Source organism: Oryza glaberrima, chromosome 8 (assembly GCF_000147395.1).
Source record: "Oryza glaberrima chromosome 8, OglaRS2, whole genome shotgun sequence".
Lineage (NCBI taxonomy): Eukaryota > Viridiplantae > Streptophyta > Magnoliopsida > Poales > Poaceae > Oryza > Oryza glaberrima.
In genome coordinates this window covers 9598615-9622515 of record NC_068333.1, presented here as the reverse complement: position 1 = coordinate 9622515, position 23901 = coordinate 9598615, and the positions used below count along the sequence as shown (strand labels likewise).

The following is a 23901-nucleotide window of genomic DNA, read 5'->3' as shown; positions in this document are numbered from 1 at the left end:
TTTTAGTTTGATCCATATTGACCATGTTTTGGTATGTAAGATTATACACTAAAAGTCTATGAAAATTCCTACAAATGCTTCTCAGCTGCCATGTGTACCCTATAAATGCTTCTAAGCCGCCGCTTGGCACTTTGTTAGATTAAAGAAATTCTTAAAAATTCTAAGAAAAAAGCAAAACATCTAACCATTGATTTTCATTTAATCCGATGGACCCAATAATTTTAACCATTAGATCAATCTCTAAAAGACAAGTGCGCGGGCCGCAGTCGAAGAACGAGACATGGGGCCTCTTCTGCTCTGCGCACCACATGGGCAGCTGTCGGATGGGAGCCACGGCGGGCGACGGCACCGTCGATGTCCGCTGCGAGAGCTAGGAGGCGGGGCGGCTGTACGTGTGCAACAGCTGCGTGCTGCCCACCGCGGTGGGCGTCAACCCCATGATCACCATACAGTCAGTGCACGTATTGCGTCGCCAATGGCATCGCTGACTCCCTGTCCGGTAAAACGAATTTGGCCCTGTTTGGATCATTAGTCCCTGGTGGAAGATTGAGAAGGAAAATACTTCACTTTAATTTAAATTCATTTTGTTAGAACTGTTTTCGAAACGTGCCCACGTGAATGCGCGGGCTACCTTCCTAGTTGAAGTTAAAACACTCATAAGTTGAAAAATAAAATCTGTTTCCAAAACGTGCAATTGTTTACTCTAATTATCACTAGTTTATAAAGTCACACGTTCGCGCGACTATAATTTTCCTATTTATTTAGATGTGTGTATATGTTATTTAATTAGTTTAAATAAGTATTTATGAAACATGCTTTGCAATAATTGTAGCTATAACATAATAGATTTATCTTGATTCTTTTGTTAATAGTATTATTATAAAAATAAATAACTTACCAGATTTTTATGAACGTATCATTTGCAGTAAGTAGACTTGTAATCTGAAATGCCAATTCTTCATTCGGCTTTCAGTGGTGTGTAATGGCTAGGGTTAATTTCTGTTCATCTCCACCATTGTTTGTAATTACATTTTATTGTAGGACTGCAAAAAGGTAATTACATCTATCGTCACCTCTCCTACCCTCCACACTTCCGCAGTTCTCCTTTTCATTTTCGTTGCTGTAGCTTTTTTTTCTCTCCCACTAATCCTCTGTTTGATTGCCTTCCTCTTTTTACATATTCATATAATTTAGAATGTATGTTGTCCTTCTGCTCATTCATCTGCACACTATACACATTTGAGAAGAAACCACGTGGTACCGCGAACGATCGCTAATTTATAATCGCACTATCCATCAACTGCTTAATAGTTGCGGCAATTTCGGTAGCAGCCCAAGTCGTTATTGTTGATTAGCACAAGAAGTGTCCAAATTATTTTCCAGTCTGCCTTTTTAGCTAATCTGTTCCGGACACGGCTCGCCATACAAATTGGACACAAGATCGCTTAAATTACTACTCGTTTTTTTCCCAGTTGAGATTTACAATTTTTCGTCGACCGAAGAGCTCGATCGATCGGTCGAACGACCACAGATCATGGATTCCCGTAACCTATCTCGTCGCAAGCAGAGAGCTCGCCTGGAACATAAGACAGCCGACGGCGACGAGCGAGAGAGGAGCGAGGAGGGGCGCCGCCAGATCGCCGTGCGGTTAGCCGCGGTGGTCGCCGGGTCCCTGATGCTCGCCGCCGCCGTGCTGCTGGAGATGCACATGTTGATGGGTGGTCTCCGGGAGCTCGACGCCATGAGCTTCTCGGGCTTCGTCATGCAGCACGTCGTCGTCGTGCTCGCCGCCGCCGGCCTCCTCCTCGTGGCGTTGGCTGGCTGCCCGCCGTGGGACGACGAGCGGCGGCGCTGACGGCGCATCTATAGCTCTCTGATGGCGATAGCTTCGAAAAAAAAAGGTTAATTGGATCATGCTATTATAAATTCTTCAGTTTTAAAATATACCATTTCAACTATTTAAAGGTATGCCATTATAATTTTTCGGGTATTAAAAATATACCATTACATACCCTTTGGATGTGTTTAATAAAAATTTTGGACTAAATTGTCCTCGTCTTCTTCCTTTTCCTCCTCCCATTTCTCTCCGTTGTTCATCTTCTTCCTTCCATTGCTTGCTGCTAGAAGACGTACCGTTGGTTGGTTGCTTGCTACCGGGCAGAAGCTAGTGGAATGTATTTTGGATGTTTGACTAACTCGATTCGGCTCAGAAAAAAAAAAAGATTTTCAGATTGAGATTAGGAGTACACAGTAACGATCGCTTTGTTTTGATCATGCACAGGGCGCGCTCGTCGACGAGCACGTAATCGGTGGACCACGCCATGCTGGCCGAGAAAGGAGATGGGGAGGAAGAATACTAGTTGCCAGATCCAAAAGGGAAAGAAATACATACTGTATGTCCACCCTCATCTTCTCCCTTCGTCTTCATCTTCTCCCTTCGTCTTCCTTTCCCTTCTCCCCTCTCCCTCCCTAGATGCAGCTGCCTGCAACACACAGTATGTTGGTGTTGCCCACATTCGCGAAGAGCCTGGCTGAACCGCTGCCCCAGCCATGTGCGTAACCACGACGCGCGCGGTCGACCATTCTCAGCTGCCCGAGGAAGTTGACGTACGTCCATAGCATGCCACGTGGCCGACCTCGTGCGGCCAATGCCAGCACCATTACTCTTGACTTAAGATCAACTGGACAAAAAGGTCACAATTTAGACCTCCATTACGAGTTTCAAAGTTAGACGACCGGTATCATTTTCTCCAAATGCTTCACACTTTAGTTTCACTGCAATAGAATAGGTCGCTTTGCAGTGACATGGAATTGATCAGGAAGATAAAGAAGAGGATGTCAACTATCACTGAATGTCAACAATGCATCAACAAAAGCCATCCCTGCAATTGCCTTCGCTTGTTGGTAATGTTCTTTGGAATTGGAGGTCTTTAGAATTGGAGGTCCCGCGTAGGCAATGCGATAGTGAAAACCGGCTTCCTCTCCGCCAGCGTCGAGCTCCCTCTTCAGCCCTTCCTCATCGGTGGGCCACCGCCGTTGCCTATTGGAGCCGCTCCTCCACTTGGCAGTGGTGTTGTTTGAGTGGCTGCCACATGGGCCATACATATTTTGTTTTCATTTATCTTTTCATTTGATTGATATATGGATCCTATATTTTCTGTTTCATTTCTTAATTTTCTAATTTTTGCTTCTAGTGACAAGTCAACGTCATGTAGGACGAGGACCAAGTCAATCCAGCCACGTAGGCGTCACGTTAGCCAAAAATCATCTTGAGACCTCGTTTGCATTGATTTTGGGAGTTGAGGGCACGTTATATCCGATATTGCCGTCCAAGGATATTATTTAAACTTGATATTAAAAGATAAGTGACCTAAAGTGAACTTGTTCCTCAACCTTTACATCCCTTTAGTCTGATACTGAAGCACCTATCCATGTGCACCCAGGCTTCAATTGAGCCCATCAGCCCTTCCCCGGTTTTCGTTTGCAGCTCAAATGCTCGTACTATTGTAGATTTTATTTGAAACTGTTCTATTAAACCCATATCAACGCACATGATATTATTCAGTTTCAGTAAATGATGAATTGTGGTAAGTCTTGCATTTGTAAGATAAGATGATTTGTACTTAGAACCGCCACAACCGTACGCATTCGAAAAGTTATTTCCGTAACAGTACGTGTTAGAAATTATCGTCGATATTAAAACTAGACAGGTTCCTACGAAGTTCAATAGTGTACGAACACACGGGGAAACGATGTTTTTTTTTTGTGCTTTTTGCAAATGCGTGAAGCCGTGATGGATATTCGATATATAACTCGGAGGCAAAACTCGTACGTTGCCCAAAGCCCCAAACTCACAAATCCATACAGTATAATTCTTTCAGAAGACGAAAACGTAGAGATGTCTTGCTAGCTAGCTAAAATTTACAATTGATATTAACAGATTATCAAAGCGTACATATATAAACAATTGCAAAGAGGCTATTAAGCGAGCCATTCATCATGCATGCCTAGAAACACCAACACGTAGACGTAGTTCATGAGATCAACAACTTGGAGGAGATTGTGCAACGGGCGGCTGCGGCGGCGGCGGCGCGGCGAGGCGGGCGGTGCCGGCGATGAGGATGTAGAGGGGACCGGGCGGGTAGGTGGCGCCGAAGAGGCGGAACCCCTGCTGCTTGAAGGCCCAGACATGGACGACGTCCTTCTCCTTGATGCCGCACCGTGCGATGAAGTCGAGGTAGCCTTCCCCCTTGATGATGGCGGCGCCGCTGCTGTCCCACCGCGTCAGCAGCAGCCGCTTCATGCCGCCGCGCAGGTGCACCAGCGTCACCGGCAGCCCGCCGTGCGACCTCCCCTTCTTCTTCTTCTTCTTCCTCCCGCCCGGCCCCGCCGTCTCCTCCTCCTCCTGCTGCTGCTGCTGCTCCGCGACGGCGACGGCGGTGTCGCTCTCCGGTTGCGGCGGAGTTGTTACTGCAGCTTCCTCCTCCTCCTCCTCCTCCTGCTGCTCCACGACGACGGCGGTGTTGTTCTCCTCCGGTTGCGGCGGAGTTAATCCTGCAGCTTGAGCTTCATCCTCCTCCTTGCGCAGGAAGCTGGCAGCGATGGCCTCGCGGCGGGTGAGCATGGGGATGAGGCTGCGGCCGACGCCGCCGCACGCGAGGCGGAACCGATTCTGGTGCGAGTCGAGGTCGGTGCGGGTCACCGTCTTCTCCTCGATGAACACCAGCGGCAGGTCGTACGGGAGCCCCAGCCGGTAGAACACTATCTTCCGTATCCACGACGGCTCGTTCGGCACTTCCCCCGCCGCCAGCGACGACGACGACGCCGGCGCCACGGCGGCGAGCGGGACCGCATCGATGGGCGCCGACGCCGAAGCCGCCGCCACGTACGGCACCAGAGCGCCGGCCGCCGCCCGCTTCTTCCCCCGTAGACGATCTTCCTCCCCCGCCCCGCCGGCGACGAGAAGCCGCTTGCGGCCAACGACGCGGTGGCTGTTGCCGTTGCCGTTGCCCCCCGCCGGCGCCATCGTAGGCTGTGCACCCCCTTGCTTTTTGCCGGAGCACATGGCCGCCGGTGAGGTTGTCGTCGATCGGAGATGGATCGATCGACTTGAGCTGTGTCGCGAATTCGACCGAGATCTCTCTAGCAATGGAGACGCGGGGTTGTGGATGGCTCTCATCCCGCAATGCGCAGCGCTGGATTTATAGCGGCGGGGAATGCTCGTCGACTCCTACTCGGACTCCTTCCCCTACGCCTATCTGATCTGATGCATTCGTCGTGTTCGTCACGGAATGGGAAATGCAGTTCGTGTAAACCGACTTGGAAACCGATGGGCCCACTAGATCGCATGGGTGATTTGGGCTTAGGCCCACTCGCTGGTATTGCTCATCGAGTCCGAGTCGGACTCCAAATTGTCTAATGGGCTACCGGCCCAAAAGTACGCGTCCACTTTAGTATGGGCCTCGTGTCCACAGAAGCAACACCACACCACCACGCACGCCTCCGCCGCCGCTCCATGGACGCCGGCGACACATCCGCCGCCGCCGCTGTAGCCCATACCCCGGCGCGGCTGCGGGAAGCGCTCGCCGCCCTCTCCAAGGTAATCGCGCAAGCTGAGCCCTAGGATCTCCTTCTGCCGTGTACCCTAGCTAAACCCTAGGATCTCCTTCTGCTCCAGGCGTTCGAGTCCGGGGATTGCTCCGATGGATCCGCCGCGGCGGCCGTCTCCGACCTCCTCAACGCCGCCGCCGATGCAGCTGATGCGGAGGCCGACGCCGAAGACGAGGCGGCGGCCGGGGTCGTCGAGGAGATGCTCCGGGAGGTGCACGCGTTCCTCTCGTCCCCGTCCTCGAATCAGGTTCGATATCCTGTGCTTGCGTGTGATTGGTCTCTCCGCGTGGTGTTTCATGTTGCGATTCGCGGGGTGGGACGGGAGTAATTTTGGTGATCTCCTGACATTGTTGCCGTCTCGTAATAGTTGGCCATAGATGCTCTCTCACTAGAGCTGGTAAAACCTGTGGCGAAGCTGGGGGCACTGATGAGGAATTGCTGGGACATTGCCAACGCTATCATTGAATTCTTCGTGTCAAACTGCAACCCGAGGGACATGCTCTCCATCCTATGTGAGGTCAGTCACGCGTGCGTTTATTCTTGATAAATCCTGGCATTTGGCTTTACAGTTGCGTCTTGCAATGTTGATGAAATTCAGAATATAGACCCATACAGAGGTAACCTGTGTCTCCTTTAACTCTGAAAGATCCTGTGATTGGAAAGAGTTCTGGTTTTTATTTTATTGAGGGATGAAGGAAAAAGTCCATTTACAAGACTGAACTATCATCAAAATCTGAAATTCAACTCGGAACTTTGAAATGTGACACTATTCTTTACCCTTTCAAATAGATCTGGATAAGTTTTATAGTTTTTTAAATATGAACTGATGTTCCATTGTTTATTTGTTGCATCCAGTCCAAACTTGCACAATGCCAGGGCACTGGAATGTCCATTCATAATTGAGCATATTTTCATTTTGCATTCAATATTTCCAGACGACAATATATCTCTACCTCCTTCCCTCGCTTCTGCTCTCTGGGTTCCTATGGTATATTGCTCACCTTTTTGTCATGACATTATGTTGCTTTAATACAGGCAGTAGATGCACCATTGGCATCAAATGGCTCAGTGTACTTTGTTCTTCTATTCAAGGAGCTAGCCAAAGGTATGTATATGTTTTTATATGAAGATTTCCACAGCCATCTCTCTGCTCATCGTTTGGAAATTTTGGTTTCTAATGGATGAATTTCCAGATAGGAATTGAGATACTTAATGCTCTATGCCTATATATATATAAGTTTAGATATATTCGCTTGACATATGTTACACACCTTGTGTGAATATTAACTGGTTAACATTTGTATTATTAAATATGTTTTTTTTCTATTCTTCCTAGCTAATTGTGCTTTGGGCTAGTGCTTGTTTTGATTCAGAGGAGGCATACTGAGCAAGTAAAAGTCACACTTCCTGCTGTCCTTCGAGTTATGAATGCTGTTATACCAGAATGTGATGAGGAACATGGAAAGATCATCGTTGATATGTACAATGCAGCACTTAGAATTGGCAATGCCATTCAAGAAATGTGCAAAAAAATGGTTTGTTGAGTTAAAATGCCATTCAAGTTGACCCTGTGTCCTAAACAATATGTGGTCGCCTTTTCATTTGTCTTTTCTGATTAATTTTGCATTATTGTTTCCATCACCAAAAGGTAAACCAGAAGAATGAAGAACTCTGTTCTGTACTTAGTCTATACTCCCTTCAGAACATAGTAAGTACAAAACTGTGTTATTTATATATGTTATTTTCAATTAGATTTAGAAAGATTTATTTTCTTAATATGTTATTAATTATTATACACTCCTATCTTGCAGGCTCTTGTGTCAAGATGCAAACAACAGCATATTCTCTCTGCTTGTGGTTCAGTTGTTCTTCAGCATTCAAAAATTCTGACATTTTGTGGGTTCACTTATTTGGGTCTTTTGACTGGTAATGATGTCACCTCAGCCACCGATAAGATTTCAAAAGGTGTTTAACTTTTCCAAATTATTTTTCACTTGGAAATATTGTATTCTGTTTGCTTGATTGTCAACTGATGCATTTGTTTGCAAAGTGATGTAGATGAAGATGCGGATTTGCTCGAGTGCTTTTCTTTTGCAATGAATGGTGCAAATCTTGCAGGTTTGATGATCATTTTGACTACACTTTCATTGGACAATGCATGTTGTTTAGATACCACTTGGTCACATGCTTGAGCTTTTTGCAGTTATCTGGACCTATATGGATGATGAAATCTCAAAATATGCTGGCGCTGAGCTGGAATCAGCGCTGAAAGATGTTAAGGGCAACCATACGAGGATGTGGCAAGCAATTAACATTCTTAGATATGTGTTGTCTTCAACTCATTACCCATGGGTAATAAAATCCCACAGTTTGGACTTACTGCTGACTATAGCTAATGAAAGTCGTATTGAGGAAATCAATGATCATGTAGATGTTTCATCTTCTGGTCCTCAAATTTTTGCAACACTCAAGGTAATGTTACGCTTTACTTATATATTTAAAAATATGTCCCAATCTACTATATCAACAATTTAAGAACATTCACAGGCCATTGAAAGTGTCATGATTTCCGCCCCAGATGCATTAATGCGGAAGAAAGCTTTTGCTACTTTGAAACAGGCAAGTATCATATATACTGTTGGTTTTTTTCTTTCTCTTTGTTTTAACAATTGTCATGAATATATTTTTGACTTGTGTTTGTATATGTCTGTAAGATAATATGGGCAGGATGGTAACATGTTCCTTCTTCAGTCTGTACTGTGGCATTTCTTCTTTTTCATTTTGAATGTCACTTCTTTATAACGCTGAAATTTTATCAGGTTATTTCAATGGTGCCATCCTCTCAGAGATTCAACATCTTACAGGCTCTTATAAAGAACAGCATCTTCCCTTCATTGGTAAGAACTAAGAACACAATCTCTGCATGCAGTTTAAATGGTATTCTCTCTATCCCAAAATATAGCAACCAAGTACTAGATTAGATATCTCGTAGCACTAGTAGTGTCTAATCTTGTACTAGGTTGCTATATTTTGGGACGGATGGAGCAAGTAAGAGCATCCTGTTGATGCCCAATATACATATAGGGAAAGAAAGGACCATACAATGGATCTCAGATTTTCAGTTACCGCCACCTAACATTTTCTGGTGTATGATGTGCTTGGATTGATAGAAACATGCAGTTTTATGATTTTTAACATCATTTTTCAACTCCATCCTTTAAATCGTGAATTATGTTTTTTCTTCTAGACTGCAATTCTCCTAGATCTGGTGAAGGATGAAGTTTCGAGAGAGATTCGTCGAGCTGATCAGGATATTGTTGAATCGGATCAATTACAAGATGGTGGCGAATGGCCACCACCTTGGTTTTCTCATGCACTTGAGTTGGTGGAGCTGATCTTGAAGCCTCCAGAAGGTGGCCCTCCTTGTCTTCCTGATCATGGTGAACAGGTACCCTCTTTTTATGTCACTACTCATGAGGAGCATAAATATCTGTTGGAAGAACTCAGGCAACAGCAACATAGATGGAATAGCATTAGTTGATACAAGATGCCTGTTTCCGTATTAAAATAAAAGGAGGATGACTGTTGGGCAGGAATAGATCTAGATAAGACAGACATGAACTTGGAGACTTGTCTAAATCCACAGAAGGACGTCAAGGACTAGGAGAGTTCTGTTCATCTTTACCTTATTAAATCTCAGTGAACCAGCTGTGTCATCTTAGGCTCTTGAGAAATTAGCGAATGATTATAACAAATGGCTTCAATACTTATAAAGATACTTTTAACAACTGAATAAAATATAGAATAATTAAAGTCTCAACTCCAATCCAAAACATTGAATATCGATCTATCATTTTTCCTTTTTCTTTTCGACTTAATTTGTCAGACTCTCGTAATCTCATTTTTGTAACTTTTAACATTGAATGAATTTATACTAGTAAATTGAGATGAGAAATGCATGTAAATTTTGTGGGAATATTTCATGTTAAATTTGATGTATAAATCAAAGCTGGATTGCGTGAATATCTGGATTCACCTTATATGTTGCCCACTTGTGTTGTGCTTCGTTATTCTTATGTGTCCTGCTAAAGTGGTAATTTTGTTTTACATCATTTTATGGCTTATGCCTAGAAAATAATCTGCCATGGTTCACTTTTTTTTATTTGTATGCAGGTATTATCAGCTTTGAATTTGCTGCGATTTGTTCTGATAATAGATTCAAGAGGTAATCTACAAAAAACCTGTGCTTAAAATTATATGTACTTAACTGAACTGTAACAATAATTGCATGGATTTGCTATTGCAAAACTAATGCTACATGATCACACCATCTATAAGACTATAATCTGCAAGTTTCTCTGTGGCTCTCGAAGCTTAATGTTTTCATAAATTAAATATTTGATTAAACATAATTTTGGTTATCAACGTGCTGGTGCATGGTTCTAATGTTCATTTATCTAACCAATAGTTGTCTAAAACACTTTCTTCTTTTTCATTCTTCCAAATGTCCTTTAATAAAGAGCTGTAACATTGAAACTCTGTTAATGTGAACCTATATAGTGTACTAATCCCAAGTAATGTGTTGAAAAAATTGCATATGTCCTTTTTAGTTTCCAAGCTTGTAAACCCATAGAATCAAAGATGGCTCGAGACATAAAAAGAAGTGGTTGCATCTTATTTGAACAAAAGATGCATGGTGTTCGACTTCATGAATGGATTAAGGCTCATGTGATTTAGTCCTGGGATTAATGTGAATCGTCAGTTTGATATATTTTTCCCATTTTGTCCAGGATCAAGATCAAGAAAAATGTTTGGGGAAGAGACTATGAGGAAGGTGTACTCAGAGTGGCTGATGCCATTAAGACCAATTGTTGCAGGAATTCAATCAGAAAGTGAAGAGGATGGTAGCGACGTTGCAAATCATATCATGTGCTCGTTAAATCCTGTTCAATTAGTATTGTACCGCTGCATTGAGCTGGCAGAGGAAAAGATGAAAGGTTTCTAACGTTTTCAGTTCACTGGTTTTTGTACAATATACTGCTGTCTCGAGGCAAAACATGAACAAGTTGTGAATATTATCCCAATGATTTGAAGTTCAGGAATGTTCTTATGCGTTTTTTTATGTTGTACAGTGATACTGTCGTCCTTCATAATTCATTTTGCTGGATGGTCTCGTTCGCTTTTTGCAAAGCTGCACCGGCCGAGCCGTGCCCGCGCGCCACGCATGGCCGCCACACGGCTCCGGCCGATCCGTGCCCGCACTCCGTCCACGCGCTGCATGGCCGCCGCCGCCGCGCATGGCCGCCGACCGGGCGCGCCATTCACGGGGAGAAGAGAAGGAAAGGGAAAAGAAGGAAAGAGGAAGAAGAAAGAAGGAAAGAAATTAGCGGCTTTGCAAAAGAGCCGCTGGATTTTTTGGAAATCACGCGCATAACTCCCAGCATGGAAACTTTTTGCGCATAGGACCCTAGCATTTCGGAAACTCCCATTTCTAACCATCGACTGCATGGAAACTTAGAAATAGGCCCTTAAACTTTGCAGATTTCGCTTATATTTCATTTTGGAGCATATTATGTCTTAGTGCAAATTTTGAATTTAAATTTATTAAGGCATTATTTACTGTTAATGAATATTTTGAATTTTTCGTTTTCAGTATTTATATGAATATATGCAACTTTTTCACCCTTTTTCTATGTATGTATTTGTACACATTTTTAATATGAACTCTAGTATTTCTTTATTGAATATTTCACATTTCTTATTCGCATTGCCTATGAATAAAAATATTGGAAAAATCATGAAATATTTGCATTCATATTTGCGACTATGTTACTAGAAGTAACTTATGAATATTTTGTCACTTTTTGCCACAGAATGTTAGGAATCACGAATAAGGAGTTCGCCGAACTGGCCCAGCATGGCCAGAATTACCTGACTTGGGCATCCGATGTCTAGATCGTCCTTGGGGCCAAGAAGCTCCGCCAGACGATTGGGATAGGCACCCCGCAGGACCGTGCGCCTACCCCTGATGAGAATGATCAGGCGCTGCACTTCCTGCGGCACCACCTCTGCACCACGCTCAAGAATGAGTACATGGGATTTAGGAGCCCACTCACTCTTTGGGCCGCACTCAAGAAGTGGTTCAAGAAGTTGAAGTACACCATCCTACCCCAAGCAGAGCAGGACTAGGTTCGCCGACTTCAAAAGCGTCTCCGAGTACAATTCCACGATGCACCGGATCTCTACCAACCTCTCCCTCTATGGTAAGGTTATCACGGACGCGGAAAAGATCGAAAAGACGCTCTCCACCTTCCACCCTAGCGTCGCTTAGAGCACTTGTAACTACAGGCAAGTGTCATACAAGGAGTATGACGAGATGATCGACATCATATAGGTGCTCGAGTCTCATGATGAGGTTCTCCGCAAGAACTTTGTCTCCCAGACGCCTAGCAAGAGTGTTGGCCTTGAAGTTAATGCTTAATTAGTGTTGACTCGACACACGTGCATATCCCACAACCATAAGGGCTCCCTCCGAAAAAAATGGAAATTTTTAGCAGAGGTACAAGTGTAGCCTAAATTCCTTGACAATAAGAAGGATTATTTCCGGTCATTCAGGGGAAGAGAAATAACCCTTAAATGATACTCCCTCCGTCCCAATATATAGCAACCTAGGACCGGATTTGACATATCCTAGGACTATCAAATCCGGTCCTCGGTTGCTATATATTGGGATGGAGGGAGTAAATGTTAGGAAAAATGGTCAAACAAAGGATGCACATTTTACCAAGCACTAGCGAATGCAAAGTATGAAAAGCACACATGAGAATTAGATAACTGCCTATCACTTTTGTGATTTGGAGAGCATGACCAAGTTGCATTACTCGAATATAATACACTGGAGGAGGGTGAAATACCGAAGAATGAAAAGGTATACCTCATCTTGTCCAGAGGCCTCGAAAAAAAATACGACAAGAACTCCGGCTCCTTAAATCTCTAAAGTAACCAGAGACATTTGGTGAAAACGGGACAAAAATGAACTCTCAAGCTCATAGTCACTAAAAGTAACCCCAGAATTTGAGGGGGAGCCAGTTCAGAGCTGGCAAATAGTATGAAACCTCAAAACATGCATACCACATCTTCCCATCAAGGAAGAAACCCAGCAGTTGGAGTGCACACCAACACTGGTAAAATGAAATAGTCATGCCCATATCAAAGAATAGAAGCATAAAAAAATTGCATATCCCCATATATCCATGGATACTCGCATAAGTGTCACATACAAGTATACAACCAATAAGAATTGGTAATGAGACATGCTATGGACAATATTCTCTTCATATAGCAAATCAGTGGCAGTCAACCCAGAGTTGAAAATCAACTAAAAGATCAACCGGCAACGCTGACCTATAGTTGACAATGAATGGCTAAAGAAATTTTGGATTGGGCACCTGCATACGAGCATTAAAAGTCCCAAACTAAGTTGATGATCCGAATATCATCACATAAAGAAAGAAAGCTCATTCTTTCCGAACGAGTTTGAGATAAAATATGTAGAAACCTATGTTGCTTTGGCCCGTAAGCCTACAACACATGAAGAAGCGAACCATAGTATATCAGAATGTGAAAATACATAGGTTCCTTGGATATAGTTCACCATTTTTAGCAAGTAACACGGTTCGAGCTTTGTCCAAACCCCAAAATCATTATCAAAAAGATAATGATATGTGCGTTGCACCAACACTAATAGACTAAACAAACACTATAAGTTATGGGAAAATCATGCAATATTTAACCATTAGAGCATCACTCGAACTATCTTTTGAAAAGATATGAGCAACGAGTTTTGATGGTTCACACTTAAAAGAGATATGGAATTCAAGGGGAGAATTTTGCCAATCTATTAACAAAAGCTTGAACTGAAGAGTCAAGTACCCAAAACCAATTAAGAAAATCGATACAAGAATTTGGCTAGGTTGTACTCTTTTTTTCCTTGCATAAGTTTTCCTGCAGTTTCTTATTAAGGTTTTTAATGAGGCAATCTATGCAACATATCTGCTTATGCTATATACTCTTTTTCCAATTTTTCCCACTGGGTTTTTATGGAGTTTTAACGAGGCATGGACATTACATGGTGAGTGTCCAATGGGAGTGTTAAGAAACTTTGGGCTCGGCCTACGAAGGCCTGGCTCAAATACACTTGGGCCTATCACCGAAACTTCCATATTTAGGATTGCACTATATATAAAAAGAGGAGGAGGCTACTCTTTTACAATTGATCGAAGAATTGGAATAAGAAAAAAAGTCTCACCTCAGCTATGTGTCTCCACTTTACATTCTTAGAATTATACAACTCCGTTGGACTACCCCGTAGCGAGAAGTTGTATAATAAATTTAACTGTCACGAGTACACGCCAACATGTTTCGTGAGTACACATGCTAATTATGCTAACGACCGATTTAACCATCTTTATGTCCAAGCTTAAAGACCTAAACTTCGGATCCGTCTCCAGTCTCCGCCGATCCCGACACCACCACGCCCTCGACGCGTCGCCCCTCTCGACCTCCCACTCCTCGATCCAATCCTCGCCGTCCATCCTTCCCTGCGTCCAATCCCCACCCTCCATTCGACCTCCTTCTTAACTTCCAGCGCCGCCCACCGTTCCACATCGAACCTCCGCCATGAGACCACCACCACCCCACCTCCTCCTCCCCCGCCGCCGCCGCCACGCCTCCTCCTCCTCCGCCGCCGCCGCCGCCGCCGCCGGAGAGCTCGTCGGCGCCCTCTCCGCCTTGCCCTCCCCCGACTCGGCGCGACACCTCGACGCCCTCCTCCGTCGCATCGGCGGCGGTGGCCTCGCCGCCGTCCTCTCGTCCCTGCCCTCCCCTCTCCCCGCGGCCTCCGCCCTCCGCCTCCTCCTCCACCTCCTCTCCAGGACCTCCTCCTCCTCCTCCCGCTCCGAGGATGACCTCCTCACCCCGCGCGTCTCGGCGCTCCTCCTGCCCTCCCTCATCGCCGATCGCACCGCCATCCGGACGGCGCGCCGCCTCCTCTCACGACTCCTCCACGTCCACCCGCTCCGCACCGCCGCGGAGGCGGTCGCCGACGCCGCCTCCACCCCCTCCTCGGACTTCCTCATCCACACCTTCATCACCTCCCCGGCCCAAGGCTCCCTCTGCAGGGCCGCCGACGCGTTCCGCGTTCTCTCCTCGCGCGGCGCGCCGCCCTCCATCAAGACCTGCAATGCGTTCCTCGAAGCCCTTGTTCGTGCGGGTCAGCTCGATGCCGCCCGCGAGGTGTTCGACGAAATGCGTGAAAGCAGGAACGTCGCTCTGAATGAGTACTCGTATACCGCCATGATCAAGGCGCTCTGCAAGGCTGGAAAGGTGGATGCTGGTTTTGAGATGCTTGCAGAGTTATGGCGGGCTGGGCTTCAGCCAACGGTTGTGACGTACAATGTGCTTATGGATGCACTGTGTAAGAGTGGGAGGGTGGAGGAGGCCTTCCGATTGAAAGGGAGGATGGAACAGGGAGGGATGACACCAAGCGTGGTCACATTCGGTATATTGATCAATGGTCTTGCAAGGGGCGAGCGGTTTGGGGAGGTTGGCATTGTATTGCAGGAGATGGAACAGTTAGGGGTTTCCCCCAATGAGGTTATTTACAATGAGCTTATTGGTTGGCATTGTAGGAAGGGCCATTGCTCACAGGCACTCAGGTTGTTTGATGAAATGGTTTTAAAGAAGATGAAGCCAACAGCCGTGACTTATAACTTGATTGCAAAGGCACTGTGCAAGGAAGGGGAGATGGAGCGTGCTGAGAGGATATTGGAGGATATGTTGTCAATTGGAATGACAGTTCATTGTGGTTTGTTCAATACAGTGGTTGCATGGCTTCTTCAAAGAACCAGAAGATTGGAGTCAGTGGTAAGCATTACAAATGAAATGGTTACACGAGGTATGCGCCCAAATGATCCTCTGATGACAGCTTGTATGAGGGAGCTTTGCAAGGGAGGGAAACATCAAGAAGCAGTTGGGATTTGGTTCAAGACATTGAACAAAGGTTTAGGTGTTAATCTTGCAACTTCCAATGCGCTAATTCATGGTCTTTGTGAAGGTAAGTACATGAAAGAAGCTACAAAGGTTATAGAGACCATGTTAAATAAGGGAATTGAATTGGATAGCATCACATATAACATTATGATTCGAGGTTGCTGCAAAGACAGTAAAATGGAGGAAGCTATTAAACTCCATGGCGACATGACCAGAAGAGGGTTTAAGCCTGATCTTTTCACATTTAATACTTTATTGCATGCTTATTGCAATTTGGGTAAAATGGAGGAAACCTTTCATCTGTTGGATCAGATGAAAACTGAGGGCCTTCAGCCTGATATAGTGTCATATGGTACTATAATAGATGGTCATTGTAAAGCAAAGGATATTCGTAAAGCAAAAGAATATTTGACTGAATTGATGGATCGTGGACTTAAACCTAATGTGTTCATTTATAATGCACTTATTGGTGGCTATGGTAGGAATGGTGACATCTCTGGTGCAATTGATGCTGTTGAGACTATGAAGTCTAATGGCATACAACCAACTAATGTGACTTATGGTAGTCTTATGTACTGGATGTGTCATGCTGGTCTTGTTGAAGAGGCCAAGACCATTTTTTCACAAGCCAGGGAAAACAATGTTGACCTGGGAGTAATTGGTTACACAATTATGATTCAAGGTTACTGCAAACTAGGAAAAATGGTTGAAGCTGTTGCATACTTTGAGGAGATGCGTTCCAGGGGTATATCTCCAAATAAGCTTACTTACACTACTCTTATGTATGCTTACTCTAAATCTGGTAACAGTGAAGAAGCTTCCAAGCTTTTCGATGAGATGGTGGGCTCAGGTGTTATTCCTGACAATATTACTTATGGTACACTAATTGCAAGGTGTTCTGAGGTAAATTCATTGGATAAGGATATAGGACATACTGCTGAATTGTCCTCAGGCGCTTTAACAAAAGATGATCGTATGTATAACATATTATCTAATGGAATTAATGCTCCTTGGTGCCAGAAAGAAGCTGCTTCCAGTGTTGAATGATGTGTGGTCAAGGAACCTTAGGGTACACCTTCTTTGTTCTGACAAGAACCGTCCAAGAATGAACAGGGAGTAGGGAGAACATGTGGCCACTGATTCTGCCTTTGGTCTTATGAATTTTACATCTCCTAACAGTTCCCTCCAATTCATTTGGTCATGGTCAATCTTTGGGAGCTATCCAGCAACAGCAGAGGTTGTTCTGAACATTTCTGCTCAAGTTTACATGATCATCCACCTACTGTCTTGGGTGGGGTATCCAACAGCAGCAACAGATTGCCCTGAATGTTTATAATTGGTGAGGCATATACTCTTACATGATTAATTAGTAATTTTGTTTTCCTGACGTTATAGCATACTGTATTTCATTTATCATTGCTGCATATATGTTCTCTGCCATGTTAGTTAATAAGTTAAACATACCACCTAATTCATAAGTACTTGTTCTTTGGTGTAGCACTCAGTTGATCCTGAAAATATTGGAACAAAATAATCATTTTGTCACGCTGGACATTCTTTTGTTTTTGTTTTTGAGAAAGGGGGAAAAACAACCCAATATGGACAAGAACTGCACTGTGACCTATCAAAGCTCTTATCTGCGGACTGGATAATGGATACACAGGTTCACTTTGGTCATCAACTAAAGCACCTTGAGAGCCAATGTATGGATGATAATGCAAGATGGTTGTTGAACCATAATACCAGCTGCAAATTTCAAAAGGTAACAGTTTGTAATGTTCAAAGCTATTATTCCGCATGCTGGCTGTTATTTACATTCATATAAATTGATCCTTTGTAGTGTAGTACTGTAGTACTTTGTTGTACTATATGATTCTTGTTAACAGTCCAGTTTAAAGTGTCTAGATTAGCATCATACTTTTGTGGGGCACACTGTCTTTACATTTCTTGTTACCAGTCCAGTCTTTATGAGTATCATTGCTATACCATTTATACTTTTGTTTGGGCGCTGTCTTACATTTCCCTTATTTTAATAGTGCAATATGCTATTTTCTTTGAACAGATTGAGGAATTATTATGCTTACTATGTATGGTACTATGTTCTGTTTTATTTAACCATTGGCACAAGAGAAATGAACATACACTAGAATCTGTAATTGAAATGATTGGCCTGACTCCATTTTCAGACTTGCAATACCATTTGAGGAATTAAGGTTTTTGACATATCGCAATCCGTCTAAGGAATTAAGGATGTAGACATTCAGTTATATGCAAGTTATATCTTGACCTTTTATTTTATAATTGAATCATCGCATTGGCTTTTTACACTGACAACTCGAAAGACATGAAAATATGGAATGAGGTGCTAGGTCAGACAAAAATTTTGTTGGGGACGCCATGTTCAACAGTTAAACACTCCAACAGTTCTGTTGATTTTAATTCTAGACTCGAAATGAAAATCAGATAGGATGTTAAATTGTTGCTGCTGGGTTTGTTTGTTTGATCTCCCTCTCCTATTGTTGTATGGTCAGCTTAATGTCGAGCTTTTCACTTGTCTTCCTCAAGATGAACTTTCAACTTTTTCTAATAACCTTATCAGTAGTTAATCTTTTTTTTTCAGATGTATGAAATGTTAATTTTCTGATCTAACATAGAGCTCAATGAGCAGACTGGCCTTCACTAATCTCAAATGTTTGTTCTGGATTCTTTTCACTATTTTTTTTATTTCTTGTGTATTACGACATGTGGCTTATGCACATGTGTTATGCCATCAGTGTACACAAGGAACTGGACAAATAAGTTTGGCTTGGTAATTTTCATAGAGTATTTTATAATCATCGAAAACTATTAACTTGGGTTTAAAAATACTTCTAGGATTGCCAGCATACTATGGCGGCGCAATGTGTGGTGGGAAACCTCACAATGCTGGTTATTCTGCATCCTGCCACATGCTGGCATAACAGCCATCAGGAGTTTAGTACCTGGTGACTAGACAGCCTGTCAACATGGCCACATGGGCGTTTGCACCATGACCCCAGGTCATGTGGAATCACCTGTTTTTATTTACATATGTTTAAGAGGACAGGAAGTGAGGAAACTTACAGATTTACTGTTGCTTGGGTTTATTTATGGCATCATATAAATATTTAGGCTATTTCTATGAAAATACAATGTCCTTAAATAATGGTATATAAGTTTAGAACAATCTCTCTCTGATCTTTATTGGTAATTGTGTTCTTTCTTATCTTTTTTTGTTTATGCAGTTCTCTGAATACTGAATTTTGTCAGGTTATTTGCGTCGTATCATCCTCAGAGATTTGCCATTTTACAAGCTCTCCACAAAGAACACCATATTCTCCTCAGTAAGATCACAACCTATATCCTCTTAAACATATTGCGAAAATCGTGATATTCTGTGAGCTCCATGTTTTGATGATTGAGATAAACAAAGGCTTAAAATTCATCCCCACGAAAAATTATGGGCCTCTATTTATTGTTCATTACCGTCTCAAGTTGTCACAAGATTGTAGCTTCATTTGTATTTCATTATATTTGAATTCTGACCAGGCTGTTAGATTGCAATTCTCCTAGATTTTCTGAAGATTGAAATTTTGGGGGGAAACATCAACGTTGATTGGGATGGTGTTGAGTGTGATCAATTGCAAGATGGTGGGCATTGTTACCATGGGGTTTTCATGCCATTGGGTTGATGGAGATGTTGATGCCCCCAGCAGGCACAAGGCAGGCCTTGTCTTTCTGATGCAACTGAACCTACTCCACTAATTCGCTGTGGACATTGACATGGTCAGTAAAGCACTACTTTGATGTTATATTCTATTATAATGTCGCTGTGAATATCAAATAAAATTACATTCACATTTTCATGTCGACTATTAAATGCTTTTGGACATAGACAGTTAAAGCTACAAATGTCTCACTGAACACATTCTGGGGATGATTTATGTTAGAATTTCAATGGTTACTCTCATTGAGAAGAGGATGGCACTCGAGATGGGGCAATTTTTTTGGTTTTCTTCATTCACAAAACACAAAAGCCATACCTACCCGAGGGAGGTTGGATACATATATATAGCCATAGCTGGCTGCTAGCCTATTGCTGCACCCTCCTAGTCTAAAATTCGAAATTTGAATGGGATGCTGTCCTAGAGGACATCCAAACTGAATAAAGCATAAAGGAGGCATAAAGGAGATGCTAATTGCTGCTGTCCTACTAACCGCAGCTATCCTAGCAACTGAAAAATATGCTAAAGGGTAGATGCTGTCCTGAAAAAGGTGAAACTACCCAAAAGCAAAAAGATGAATCACGACCAAGGACCACAAAGACTTATCCAACAATTTACATTTGCATATCAGAGGGAGCAATGTTTCTTTATGCATTCCCTGTGCTTATAAAAATGGATTGGAAGTCAATATCCCTGAGTGAAGTGGTTTTGTAAGGGAAAAAACCAAACTGACCCACTCTGTAGCATAAATGAGTATGCATGTGTGCAGATCTGATTTCTTCAGGTCATACCTGAAAAACTAAATTAAAGACATCCAGAAAACAAATCTGCATATGAACTGTTGCACTCATGTTTCGTTGCGTATATATGCTGTGCACCACTGAAATTTCTTGTTGGTCACACTCTATTGGTTCTTGACTCTATGAGCCTTACGTGCTATCAAGCAAGGAGATATTTTCAATCATTTTTTAATCAAGTTCTATTACAAATATCTGTAATTAAACGGTGTTTATGGAGTACTTGTTTTCCTACTAACTAGTAGGCTTCGTTTCACTGTATTTTTGTGGCTTTTGCTGCAACAATGTTTGACTGTCATGCAGTATTATCTGCTCTGAACATCCTATGTTTCGTGTTGATAATAGATTCAATAGATGACATACAGAAAGCTGCAAGTTCTCTAAAACGCATCCACCTAGCCTGCCTAGCATCTAGTGCCTTAGGCAATCACTGTTCTCTTCGAATCATAATCTTGTCAGGATCTTGATAGACTTCCTGTGAAACTCATGCTATATTCTTTTTTGATCTCTTTATGTTCTCCCCCATTGTTCTTGATAATCTTGTCAAGATCTTTTCATTTATCTGATTATTCGAGCTAACATCTTCTGATTGCAAATCATGGGGTGTTTAAGTGCGGCAAGTTTTATGAATATTTTGATGATCACTTAAGTTACATGTTATTATTATTGTAGACAACTTGCTGCTGCTGTGCTCCTTGCCTCCTTGTGACTTCTGAGTTTGTCTAATCTTCTTTGACTATGATTGAACATGTACCTTTTAACAGAAAGTGGTCACCTTAAAATCACTAAATTGTGCTCACTATTACATCACACATAATAAAAAGGTTAACTTGAACATATAAAACAATGATTCGAGTGTTGGATATTTTAGTAAGTAAAGTATGATTTGTTTTTTAGCTTAATTGATCCAGGTTTACATTGATAGTATGAAACCAATGATTGATTATATATCGACATTTGATGGAGTTTTTCTATTTGGATCAGGATTAAGATATGGCATAGCTGATCCTAAAATCAATTAGGCAAGAAGGCTGTCAGAAAATGGGAAAGGATGACATCATGGCAGCCAGGTTGTAAATTAACTAATGTGCACATGCAGTTTCTGTTCAACTAGTATTATACTGACGTGCTGTTTTGATTTGGGGAAAGAAAGATGGAGCAAATAGTTTTCATGTTTTGAGTACTGTGTTGGGATCCTGTAAGCAATATTACATGTTAGATGTCTTCAACAGGCGCTGAAGTTGATTGTGGCATATGGCCATACCTTTTACTACCTGTACAATTCAGGGGTTGTATTTGTACAGTGCTGATTTATAGTCTATATGCAGAAGTATAAATAATGTAGTAGTATGACAAATTTTGGATCTTTATGAATGTGTTGGTTTTGCTACCAAAATTTTGACAATCTAAGTTAGGCCTGGTTTAGTTCCCAACTTTTTTTTTTTCAAATTTCCAACTTTTCTACACACATAAACTTTTAACTTTTCCGTCACATCGTTCCAATTTCAATCAAACTTCTAATTTTAGCGTGAACTAAAAACACCCTTATTCCTTCTGTCTTATAAAAAATAAATCAGTATAGGATGTGACATACTCTCTTCGTCCCAAAAACAACCCAATCCTGGATTTGAATCGTGTCTAGATTTAAACCCAGGATTAGGTTTTTCTGGGACGGAGGGAGTACATGTATCTTCTACACTAGGCTGAGCCATACCTCGTACTAGTTTTGTCTTCTTTTTATTAGACGGAGAGAGAGTATGTGCACGGAGTGTTTTTTTTTTTTTTTTGGAGGGGGGTGGGTGGGGGAGGTAGGAATGTATACTTTGCTGCCTAATTTTGGTAAGACAGGTGGTGTTTGAATCTCCTGAAGATGAAGATGAAGTTTTTCACGTAAAACGAGGTGGTAATAACGTGTGATTAATTGAATTTTAATTATTACAAACTTGAAAAATGGATTAATATGATATTTTTGAACAACTTTCATATAAAAAGTTTTCGCATGAAATGTACCATTTAGCAGTTTAAAAAACGTGCCATTTTAATCCAAAAGTTTATCCTCAAATTTCAGAGGAAACGAACAGGCCACAATGGACCAAATTGGCACATGGCTCATTTACGTGTCTAATACTTTTTTTTTTTTGTCAATGCTCAACTTAAACCAGCATGAGTACGAACCGATGCCCGATATAACACATACAACCTGTTTTGTTGTTTTCACATTAAATTACTATCAGTCGCATGTTACATGACAGCAAAAATGTTTTGAGTCAAATCATTCTCAATTGAATAGGGTGATTATGAAACTAAGAACCTTGAAAGATAGCTAAATAAATCTTGAAAGGAACATTTTTGGTGCCCAATGAAACCTTAGACAAAAATCGCTGAAGGGTGGAACAAACCGAAGCTAACCGAAAGTCGGATCATATTCATAACTGAAAGTAGGCATGCTGATTGGCGTGCGTGCCATTTTATAGCATGTGTGTTATTTAATTATTTTTAAAATTTAGGCTTGTAAATGGATACGTTGTTATATTTGTGGGCTGATGTAGATTATTTAATGTAGATACATGAATAAAGATGACATTATGAAGAATAACCCTGGATATTAAGCTAAATTGAAAAGGATCCCAATAAAATACAACAGAATGCCACGAATTGATCTTAGTATTATGGAGAAGACCGTCGCCACAGTGGTTCCACTCCTTTATACAACGGTACAACCTCGGTCCATGATCGCACGGCAGCACGCAAGATGAACCAGCACGAAAATTGCCAAATTTCTCGTATGCGCTAGTACATATGCACGCACAGCACATGGACCAAAGTAGGACTCCTCTTGTTGAGGCTTTGGCCCAGGCAGAGACTCCATGCACGCACATGACTTCTAGATTGCACCGTGACTGCGTGATGAAAAATTGAGGAGCACAACCATTCGCTATTTTCCCCTTTTTCCTCCACGTGTCGCTAGACTATTTGGCTGCCACTCGACCAATCAGCTACCAGGAGGCACTGCTATTTTCTTTATCTTTTTGTTCTTACATAATTCGGATTTTATTTGTGAGATCAGGGGAGACACATGGTCTAATAGGCAGCTGGCAAAACTGCCAGCTTGAGATTAGTTGATTATGAAAGTGTTGGGCAAAACCTGTTAGTGATATGCCCTAGAGGCAATCATAGAGATGATTGTATCCCATACTGTCATGCCCGAAAATTCACTAGTAATTTCCGAACTAATATGTGCATTAAATCCTCGTCCAGAAATCAGCCGAGGTACACAAACTGACAATTTAATATATAGATTCATCAATATAATAACGTTACATACTTACAAAAGAAAAGAAAACTGCAGTGGAATTACGGTCTAGCGAAGCTCCGGCTCCACTCCCACAGGCAGCTCAACTGGGGTATAAGCCAAACGTCTTCTCCTTCGCAACTTGTCTTCAACTGAGGTTTGATTGATTATTGCAAGGTGAGCATATGACATACTCAGCAAGCCACACAACAAATATGCAAGTGCACAGGATACCAAAGGATGGCATAATATAGGGCTCATTTGCAAAAACAGCATTTAGCAAACATTTAAGAATTGCAAAACAGTAGAGTAATTAATCATCAATATTAATCAACACTGAACAGCACACCCATGCTGATCAGGCCCAAGCATCCTGAACAACCATACCCGGCTGCACAGATCTATCTCC

The 23901-nt window shown here is 42.4% G+C and overlaps 2 protein-coding genes across 16 annotated transcripts; both read left to right on the top strand.

Annotated features, from left to right (window-relative positions):
• The first annotated feature begins 5455 nt into the window (after positions 1-5455).
• On the top strand, positions 5456-11355 carry LOC127783238 (aberrant root formation protein 4). Its single transcript, XM_052310475.1, has 14 exons — positions 5456-5599; positions 5678-5857; positions 5978-6127; positions 6646-6715; positions 6967-7145; positions 7259-7318; positions 7422-7575; positions 7669-7728; positions 7814-8082; positions 8158-8229; positions 8430-8507; positions 8858-9058; positions 9784-9835; positions 10401-11355. The coding sequence occupies exons 1-14, from the start codon at positions 5456-5458 to the stop codon at positions 10613-10615; spliced, it is 1884 nt and encodes a 627-aa protein (XP_052166435.1). The 3' UTR covers positions 10616-11355.
• Positions 11356-14289: 2934 nt separating this feature from the next.
• Positions 14290-21886, top strand: LOC127782241 (pentatricopeptide repeat-containing protein At4g19440, chloroplastic-like). 15 transcript variants are annotated; one of them, XM_052309358.1, is made up of 6 exons: positions 14290-16999; positions 17241-17422; positions 18535-18698; positions 18949-19022; positions 19228-19464; positions 21185-21884. In XM_052309358.1, exon 1 carries the CDS (start codon positions 14290-14292, stop codon positions 16705-16707), a length of 2418 nt encoding a protein of 805 aa, XP_052165318.1. In that variant the 3' UTR covers positions 16708-16999; positions 17241-17422; positions 18535-18698; positions 18949-19022; positions 19228-19464; positions 21185-21884. The 15 variants fall into 15 exon arrangements, with proteins under 15 accessions (XP_052165318.1, XP_052165314.1, XP_052165317.1 ...); XM_052309354.1 differs by having other exon boundaries at positions 19252-19464; positions 21185-21883; XM_052309357.1 differs by having other exon boundaries at positions 19236-19464; positions 21185-21883.
• Positions 21887-23901: the final 2015 nt, after the last annotated feature.